The sequence below is a fragment of the Lingula anatina genome, chromosome 4, assembly GCF_051362555.1.
Source record: "Lingula anatina isolate TDL-2025a chromosome 4, LinAna3.0, whole genome shotgun sequence".
NCBI classification, from domain to species: Eukaryota; Metazoa; Brachiopoda; class Lingulata; order Lingulida; family Lingulidae; genus Lingula; species Lingula anatina.
This window is the reverse complement of record NC_141770.1, coordinates 20411328-20422043: the sequence shown is the minus strand read 5'-3', so window position 1 is coordinate 20422043 and position 10716 is coordinate 20411328. Positions and strand designations below refer to the sequence as shown.

General features: G+C 35.5%; 1 protein-coding gene across 3 annotated transcripts in view; it reads left to right on the top strand.

Annotated features, from left to right (window-relative positions):
* The first annotated feature begins 2506 nt into the window (after nucleotides 1-2506).
* Nucleotides 2507-10716, top strand: part of LOC106169736 (vacuolar protein sorting-associated protein 4B) — a 26682-nt gene continuing 18472 nt past the window's right edge. For 2 of the 3 annotated variants that reach the window (XM_013549338.2, XM_087012096.1), the window contains exons 1-3: nucleotides 2507-2757; nucleotides 3544-3655; nucleotides 3886-4027. In XM_013549338.2, the coding sequence (XP_013404792.2) occupies nucleotides 2740-2757; nucleotides 3544-3655; nucleotides 3886-4027 (272 nt within the window). In that variant the 5' untranslated portion in view covers nucleotides 2507-2739. The remainder of the gene's footprint in view (nucleotides 2758-3543; nucleotides 3656-3885; nucleotides 4028-10716) is intronic. The other variant, XM_087012095.1, reaches the window with a different exon arrangement.

Sequence of the window (10716 nt, the reverse complement as noted above, 5' to 3'; positions counted from 1 at the left end):
CCCACATATGGGGTTTATGGAATCGAGACTCTTGCGCTAGGTCGCAATGCGCGATGCTTTCGAGTTACGGGGCCCTGGCCTGAACCGGTTCAGCAGTGGTAGGCCAAACGTGTAGTAGTGGCCGAATAGGCCTACACATTGTTTACTACACGTTTGAGTTGTTTGGGAGAGTCCAAGCGTGGGTATTCTTTTTGAGTTCAAAGCAATAATATAAAGCAAGTTCCCAGTAGACTACTAGGGCATTTTCAATTTATGACGGACATGTTCGTCTGCCCGACGGTTTTCCGGGAACACTGATATTATTGTAACGGATTTTATGTTGGTACTTCAGTCCGTACAGTATTAAAAGGGATTCGTCATTGTTTTAAAGGTTCAAATCCAAGAAACAAACTGCTGATGTAAAAAGGTTCAAAATGTTTATTAAAATCCAACAAAATGCAATGTGGTAATAATGCCCACTCTGATATTCAGTTATTGTCTTTAAGTCCACGTTAAATATGTGTTCTTTGGATAAATTCAGTTAATGTCCAGTTTTAGTTCTGCATAAACTTGCAATCGGTGGGAGACTGTGACAGCAGTGGCTCCTCTTCTACCGGCCCACAGCTACAAGTGCCAACACGGTGCGCACCTTTGGGAGAGTCTAAGCGGTAGACTTCCCTCCTTCAATCAACGACTTAGGGTGCTGGCACGACGCACACCCTCGGGACAGCTTGCTTCCCGTTTTCCAACCAACCACTTGCCTAGAGTTCCGACACGGCCCGGACTCTCCGACCAATCACCTACTTAGCGTTCTGTCACGGCAGAAACCCACGGGAGAGCCCAACTTCCCGTTCTCCGTCCAGCCACCTGCTAGGGGTCTCGACACGGCGTAAACCCTGCGACAAACCACCTGCCTTGGGTTCCGTCACGGCACGAACCCACGGGAGAGCCCAACTTCCCGTTCTCCGTCCAGCCACCTGCTAAGGGTCCCGACACAGCGTAAACCCTGCGACACCAACCAACAGCTAAGGGTCCCCACTCGGCGTGAACCCTGCGACACCAACCAACTGCTTTTACTACCGCCCCAGTGAACCTGCCAGAGAGAACAAGTCCTCTCAATCGGAACCTCGAGTGTAGCTCTACTGCGTCTGGGAATCTTCACCCAACGAGTGCTTGACAGCTGAAAATGGGGTGGATGGTGGCTCTTACCCAGGGGATTTTTGGACAGGGAGAGAACCACTGCTAAACGTGTTTACACTCACGTGTAACTACCGTTTAGCAGAAAAGTCGAGTTTTCTGAAAATCTTCTGAATCTCCGCAATATATATTTACAGGGCTTATTACAACAGCACTGGTACATTGAAAATGAATAAATTATACATTAACTTAGTTTAAATATTCAGCGCATGAGTCAAATGCACTTAAAGGCACTTTTTTTCTGTGTTCACAATAATTTAATTGAAATTTTCATTACATTATGATGTACTAAAATGATGTAGTCTATACTTTTCACAGTTGATCATGCTAGCTTGTTATAATTTACTTTGCTCTATGATGAAAATGAATGAAAAAATTAGACTTGTAAACTATTATTATGAAGTAAAAAAGATTCTTTCGTTAAACTTTCGTTTTCCATTCACTTACTAGTAGGCCCTATATATTGTACTTGTAGAGGTGAAGTGCAAAAAAAAAAAAAAAAATAATAATAATAATAATAATAAATAATACTATTGCAGTACCCCCTCCCAAGCCTATAAAGTATAAGCCTTTGAATTTTATTTCATGAAGTTATGTGTTGACTTTTTTTAAATATCTCTGCTGTTCAGATCTAAGAATCTCCCTTTTTTCAGTGAAAATTTCGTGCACTTGTAACTGTGTCGGTATTTACATGTAGTTGTAGAGGTTTCCGCAAGATTAACAGCAAAGCTGGTAAATATATAGAAAACATACAGGAAACAAGGCAGCAAAGCTGACAAATTTTCAGACATTCAGACGCAGAAAGAGTGCACCAAATAATGATTTGCCCAATTATGATGCACTATTAGTCCCCTACATAATGCTATAAAACAGCATAATCTTACATTATAATATATACATAATACAGGTAACATGGATATTGAAAAACTAGCAAATAATTGGGTTTCATCGGTTATAAAAGCCGAGAATGCTGTGTGAAATAAAAAAATATATAAAAAAAAACAAAAACAATAATTACCGTTAATGTGAAAGGATCATGCCTATTTTTGAAAGCAACCTGCATTTTTACCAAACAAAGCAACTCCGTAAATTTAAAGTAAAACAAATATACGGTTTGGCAGACTTTATGGGGCGACCGTCATGTGTTGGACAGCGACAGCACCAGCGACGACACGGACAGACACACGGATATATTCTTGCAGGCCTGACTGTGTTGTACAGAACCATCTTAGAGGCCACCGCAAGATTATAAAACGAATGCCTTAAAGTTACGATGAACGATTTTGACTTTCACTTTCCTTTCACATTAGATTCACTAGCAGGCGGCGGTCAGTGTGCAAACTAGTCAAAAGGTGTCGCCTATCAAGATAATGTAATCAATTATAAAATGTATTCAACTGACACGTCTGTTGGCATATAATTTTGATAATCAAACTAAAACAATAGTGCGATATTTTTGTCTTGAAAGTCACGTGGCTCTGATGACTGTCAACTTCCGCCATCCTTTCGGGAGGTCAGTACTCGTACTGTTTGGATGTAGAGAAATTAGCAAAGCTGGTCTAAATGTCCACGAGCTTACAGGTAAGTCAAATGCTTATTGGTTGATGTGATTCCGATCACTGTTATGCTGATCTACCCCTGCGAGTAAAAAAATCCCGATAAATCCACTTTTTTTAGAGGTACATGTACATGTATGTATTTGTTTTGAAAGAGCTTCGGCTCCTCTCGGAGTGCTTTTCTAGTTTTAGAGGTAGGCCTATTTGTTTTGAAAGAGCTTGTGAGTCATGTGCATCACCAGTATGATCCTAATATCCATTCAAGATATAGTCTTCATCAATTTGAATATTATTGGCATCAGTAAACCTTCATAAGAATGACATAGAGTTTAGCAACTGCCTTTTTATGAGTGCTTGGTCATGCACAAGACTCGACAGTTAAAATATTGCCGTAACACTAACAGCCAGAGTCGGGCCACAATTTCCAGTTTTCATTCGTCTCACTGCTTTATTCAACCTAATCTGACACTGCTACTTCGAAGTCGGAGCAAAGTTTTGCTGATATTAAAAAAAAACAAAATATAAGTAGAAACTGATTATTTTTGATGATGATGATGTGTCGACCACACACATGAGTAACGTCAGGAGTAAGTCATTAAAAGTTTAAGTATCGTGTTTGAGTAGATTGTGTAATACTAGTAACAATACATATGTGTGAGGTGAGCATTTGACTTTGTGCTTATTTGACATTTCTCCCCAGAAACCAAATGTACTATTTAGCACTGGATTGTAAATGAAGAATTTGTTTTCCATTTTTTCTTGCTTTTTATTACAATACATTACTAATTTCCATGCCCACATCTCTTTCCAGAAAGCCAATTATATAGTCACCAAGGCTACAGAAGAAGACAAGAAAAAGAATTATGAGGAAGCCTTGAGGTTGTATGAGCAGGGTGTGGAGTACTTTCTCCATGCAATTAAATGTATGCAGATTGTGTTTTTTTAATCAAGTTTCTTTGTAAAATTGCAATTGCAATATTAAAATCAATACGTGTGGTCTTTCTGTTGCTATGTATAGAAATTATTGTTTGGTTAAATGTAAAAGCTTTTGAATTCACTGCTAGAGATGTTCATTTATAAAACATTGAAAAATCTTTCAAACTAAAAATCTCAGCTAGTTTCAGTAATACTAGGTGATTTATTCTGATTTCAGATGAGGCAGATAGTGACGAAGCTAGGGAAAGTATCAGAACTAAGTGTATTTTATATTTGGACAGAGTACAGAAATTAGAACAGCATGTCAGTGGCAAGAAACAGGAACCAGTAAAGGATGGCAGTAGTGGTGAATGTAAAAAGTATTGAAAATTCATTCATTTAATTAATGTTTTCTTCAATGTTTTTTTAGTTTATTTTACTTTTATTTTTGTTTGTTTTATTTATTTAAAACATGCAAAACTATTTTCAAGTTTTTTATTCTTGAATTTTTTTGAATGTTACACTTTTAAACATATATAAAAAGCAGAAAATTACAAGTAATATGGTAGGATAATAATAAATTTTTTGTTTCTTTTGTACAGGTAAAAGGTAAACTATTAATTTTTTCCAATAATTAGCATTAAAAGTATTTTCTAATAAATGTTCGCAATTTTCCCTAGATTTATATCTTTGTATGTCTGAATTTACTATTGAGTCATAGAACGGTTTACACCTTCACTAAATCCTATCAACCACAATATTTGTGTAGATAAACATGGACACTCTATTTTTCCTTTCATGTCAATATCAAGCTCTTTTTGATATCTTTTTACAGTGGATATCATACCATGAAATGTAAAAAAATCAGTAATATTTTTAAATTTTTGTGTAAATTGAACAAAGTTAAGATATTCTCCATTTTAGTTAATCAAATCATTTATATATATATATATATATATATATATATATATATATATATACAACCTTCAAAAATTTATCTCTGGTACAGACAATTTTATGATCTAGCAGATTTATCCAGGCATCAATAACATCCTTCGAAAATGAGTTTCTTATATTATTTCTTATAGATATCAGTTTCCCCTTACCAATTTTGGCCCAATGTAAATTGGTATTAATGGAGTCTAAAAAGGATGTTCCATTTTGAATCTTTTAATGTACATCTTCTAAGCCAGGTTACCTTTAGTGCATAAATGTAATACTTAATGTCAGTAGTCTTAATTCCTCCATTTCTATAATTTTGAATCATCTTTTCCCTTTTAACTTTTAATTAACAACTTTACCTTTCCATAAAAATCTAAAACATAATTTTTGAAGTTCTTTAATAAAATTTGTGTTCGGGTTAGAAAGTGAAGTAAAAAGATGATTATGTCACGTTCCTCCCTAATACTGTCAGGGGTCTGGTCGACCATTTTTCCATAAACCGCTTTACTTCTTTGAATTTGTCTTTATAATTCTTTTCCACCAAATCCTGTAAGTTGGTTGAGAATTCAACACCTAAAATGTTCAAAGTCTTCGGTTTCCAATCTAATTTAAAATCTTTACAAAGAATGGTGTTAGATTTTTTTTTTTTTTTTTTTTTTTTTTTTTTTTTTTTTTTTTGTGAATGTACAGTTAAACCAGACATGCTAGCAAATTTTTAAAAAGTTTGGAGCACAGCATGTAAACTTTTTTCAGTTCCATCTAAAGTATTGTTGTATCATCAGCATACTGAGAATTTAGAAATTCTTCATTATGCATGTTATGTGGTCATTATTTCTTAACATACTAGAAAGACTTTCAGCACATAATATGAATAGGTATGGTGAGAGGGGAGCACCTTGGCGACAGCCTCGAGATACTAAAGAGGGAAGAAGAATGTCTATTCATTAATACACACGACTGTGAATCTTTCAAAAATATTTTAATCATTACTTTTCATATGCTTCGTTTATGGAATGGAGAATAAAGGAGTGTATATCTGTCAAAAAAAATTTTCACTGTGAAGTTGGCCATGCCTGGGCTTTTATAATTTTTCACATTTTTAATGTCTGAAGTAATTCATCATCTGAGATTTTTCCTTCAAGCATGTTGGCTGTAGTAGTAGTATTCATCTAAGGCATTTCCTAGGATCTTAACAACTCTTTCAGATTAACACCTTCTATCTTGTATCTGTACATAAAGCCGTCACCTGCGTGTCATCGCCGTCGTGATCGCCATCGCCATGCACTTTCACCGATAACACGATAAATGGAAAACCATTTTCTTTTGGCTTGAAACTTACAGAACTGATGAATATTCATAATATGCAGTTCAATTTTGAAAATCAGTATGATCGGGCCATTTTTATGGAAGTTATGCTGTTTTTTTCACTTCGGGCCATTTTTATGGAAGTTATGCTGTTTTTTTCACTTCTTTCACCAAATATGCAACACCGGTAACACGATAAGTGAAAAACCATTTTATCTTTTGGCTTGAAATTTACAAAACTGATCAATATTTAATATATGCAGGTCAAGTTTGAAAATCAGCATTATAGGGTCATTTTTATGGAAGTTATGCTGTTTTTTTCACTTTTTTCAGCATATATGCAACATCGATAACACGATAAGTGAAAAACCATTTTACCTTTTGGCTTGAAACTTACAAAACTGATGAATATTCATAATACGCAGGTCAAGTTTGAAAATCAGCATGATCGGGGTTTTTTTAAATAAAAGTTATATTGTTTTATTTTTCATTTTTTTTTCAGCATATATGCAATACCGATAACACGCTTGGCCAATTGTCTTGAAATTCACAGGAGTGATCAGTCTTACTAGAATACAAGATAAGTTTGAGAATAAGCTTGATTGGTTAAAGATGCATACAAAGTCAATTTTTTGTCACAAAAACCAACCAAATGCCAGCATATAGTTTCAAGTAGTATAACTAAGAGAATTACCAAAAGGCATTGTTTAATTTTACCCGAAAATGATGTTTGAACAGATTTTTCTGCTGGCATTCTAAGCTGTACAGGTATGTCAATGGGACAGGAAAGTAGGTCACGGAAGTAGGTTAAATTTACAACCATAAATTTAAAGAAAGGAGCAGTCTAAAGGTCTTTTATGGCTGATCGAGTGATCTATACAGTTTATCCCTTGGCATGTCAAATTTATTTGAGTCATATAAGAATCTAGTAGAAGTGGTTTACATGTGCTACTGGGAATCCACGCTCCACCGATGCTCGGTTCGTATGTACCTTTAAGTTTTCGTGAAGTTATGCCTTTTTATGTAAATAAGTGTTTTTTCCTCAGATTTAATTCTTAGGCATGTTAACAGTCTCATTTTTTAACTACATACTAGTAGATATGTAAAGGTGTTCTTTTGACATTTTCTGCATCTTAATAATATTGTTAGTTTAATATATAAAAATGATGGTAAATCTGTTATTGTGTATTGTGTAATAAAGAGTTAAAAATAGAAAAAAAAACTCATATCTTTACAGTTTGTTAGATTCAATCATTCACTATGTTCAGAATCTCAGAATGGAGCAAATTGGACATCTAAAATTGTTCTATTGATATATTTCCTTTGTCAACAATTTTCTTAGCTAATCAATTAAAAATAACAGTAAATAGATTATTTTGTTTTATGTATAAAAAGGTGTTGAAAATGGACAGAAAATCATTTTAATACAGTTATCTCTTGTTTACATTTTGGCATTTTGAAAGTGTGACTTTGAACTTCCATGGCCTTGAAGACCTTTCCACGCCACATTTTCCGAATTTCCATGATAATTTCATTAGTACCACCAGCATGTACGCTGGCGGTACTCATGGTTTTAGTCCCGACCCGTATCGTACGGCTCCGCCGGCTTCGAACGTGAGCTCCGTGAGCTCCGCCGGCTCCGCAGGGTGGCGTGGGATACAAGTCACCGTTACCGCTTCTCCTCCTAGACCGCACGGACCTGTGTCCCCAACTCTTAGATTTAGGTCACATATAATCTCAACTTGAACCCCCTGGTTTTTTTGTCTCAGTCGGTGCATTCGCTTGGGCGTGACACTCAATGAAATGCACCCTTGTCAAATTTTTTTAAACTTCAATGCTATATATCTCCTAAATGGAAGGAATTATGGGAAAAATTAGTATAGAAGTCTGACCTAAAATCATATATGAGGATTTCAAATATGCCTTTGGATTTGACCTTTGACCTTTTTTTCAAGGTAGTTTCTGAAATTTGACCTTTTTTCAAGGTCAAACAGGCCAAAATTTTCTAAAAACGGGTATTTTTTGCAAAAAAACTTTTATTTGTACCAAATTTCAGAAACTACACAGAGTTTAGCACTCATATCATAGTGAGGGCATGCAATTAGGGACTCCTTTCATTTTGGGGAGTTTGGGGTCAATCGGTGCATTTTCATGGGAGAAACGGCCATAAGATGCCAAAACTGAAAACTTTGACCTACTTTTCACTTTGCACTGAACTTTGCAATTTTTCCATCCCTTCTTTCTCCAATACTGGCCGAAATACACGCATGGTTGCATTTGAACTTGAATAGGAAGTCATAGAGCGCATTCTCAACGAATTAAGCCAAGCTTTACAAAGCCGGTGACCTAAAAATGGCGGACGTACATGAAAGAAAAACCGCCTAATCTTTTAATAGTCTCTCCGCCTCTCACACGCCTCCCCACACGTCGTCCCTGCGGGGTACAGTAATTAAATCTCGGCTCCGAACATTAATATTTCCGTGAATATCTTGTGATATTATCTCCGTAGATAGTCGATTCATTGCTGCTCTACGGGCCAAATTATTCCTTTTTCGTCTCTGTTTTCAAAGATAATAGAACAGAAGCGCTTTTTTCATTCGATCGCCTTCAGCCGCCATGCTTTCCTCACCACGAGTTTAACTGATGAGCATGCGCACTTAATATTTCTCAGGTAGCTTCTGCATGGCGAACCGAGACGCGATTTAATTACTGTACCCCGCAGGGACGACGTGTGGGGAGGCGGAGAGACTATTAAAAGATTAGGCGGTTTTTCTTTCATGTACGTCCGCCATTTTTAGGTCACCGGCTTTGTAAAGCCTGGCTTACGGTACCGTAATTCGTTGAGAATGCGCTCATATTCTGGACATCTGACTGTCACATTTAAATTGACCTTTGACCTTCTTTTTACCATGAACTGAACTTTGCAAATTTTCTATCCCTTATATTTCCAAAACTGGCAGAGATAGGCCTATTTCTTTCAGTATATATGCAACACTGATAATGCATTTTAAAGAAAACTGACAAGCCTATAGTCTTGAAAATTGGCTTGATCAGACAATTTTTATAAAAGTTGTGCTGTTTTTTTTATTTTGGAGGAGGGGGCATATTTCTTGTCTTGTTTATTGCATTTTGTAGAGCTTGTCAAATACAACACTGGTAGTTGTTCCTGTTTGTTTTTGGTTTTCCATTCGAATGCGCTTACTCCAGCTGGTGGTACAATATCCGGAGGCGGTATCGCCTCTCTGATCCTCTAGTTTTATTATCAAAACGTTGATGGCCATTATGCTGTTAAGCATTATGTAATATTACATCAGAATTGAAGACAACCTTATTTTGGGCACTGTCTCCATAGTGACCATTAAAAGAAAACCATGTCACTTACTCTTCTCAAACTTACACACAAAAGTAGCTTAGGACTCAAATGTAGCTTCAGTTGGAAAACTAGTTTTATCAATTAACTTTTCTGGAGATTATATAGGTTTTTTTTTTTGTGAGAATTAACATTTTCACATATTGACATTTTCAAGGTATGAATTTGAACTTCTATTGGCTTGAAGACCTTTGCAAGTCACATTTTCTGAATTTCCATGATACTTTATTATTAAAAATTGCTGGTCATCATGCTGTTAAGCATTATGTTACATTGCATGAAAATTGAAGAAAACCCTTTTTTGGACACTGCTGCCAGGATGAAAATTAAGGGAAAACCATGTTACTTATGATACTCAAACTTACTGAAAAGTTACATAGGACTGAAGTGCAGCTTGTGTTGGAAAATCAGTGTGATTGTTTTCTGCTTTGGAAGCAATGCAGTTCTATAGAGTGCTATCTGGTGCCACAGTATATGGATGTCAGTCAGTATGTTATTGCCCCTTGGGTAATCACTAGCTAAATTCAGGGTTATTTAGTCTAATTAAGTCATTTGCCTAATTAATTTTCAAGTGACCATTAACGGAGATTACTTAAAACACATGTTGAGATTTCATTATAGGTTTAGTCCTATAGGTTTAGCTCTCTAAACTGTGTCACATAATTAGGAATTGGTGATAATTAAGCAGGTAAATGTTGTTTAATATTGCCAATACATTTACAAAAAAAAAAAAAAAAAAAACTTTGTGTAATGCTAACATTAATGGTAAAGATGAATAACAGTGCCTTATTATTCTCAATTTCAATAGGGTTATTCATATCATGTTAATAGTTATACAGTTAGATTAAAAGTTTGAATAGCAGCTTTATTGGAATTTTTTGTTATGTTTTATTTAAAAAATTTTAAATTATCTTTCAAACACTAGCATCTTCAAGATGCCACTTTTAACCCCCATCCACCAGAAGCTCTGTGCATTTTCTGTATTTTATTATTTTATTTTTTTATTAAAAATTGATGGTCTTTTTGCTGTTAAGCATTATGTAATCTTGCATCAAAATTGAAGACAACCCTTTTTTGGCACTGCCTCAATAGTGACCATTAGAGGAAAACCATTTCACTTACAGAAAAGTAGCATAGGACTAAAATACATGTATATCTTCAGTTGGAAAACCTGTTTTATCTGTAAACTTTTCTGGAAATTATATGTTTTTTTTATGAGAAAAAAAGAATTTCACATATCGACAATTTCAAGGTGTGGCTTTAAACTTCCTTTGGCTTGAAGTTCTTATGCCCCTACTTACTATTGAACTTGAATAGGAAGTCATATACTGGCAGTCTACCTGTGACCTTGAAATTGACCTTTGGCCTACTTTTAACCATGAACTGAACTTTGCAGCTTTTCCAGCCCAATATCTCCAATACTGTCAGAGATATGCCCCAAGTTACTATTGA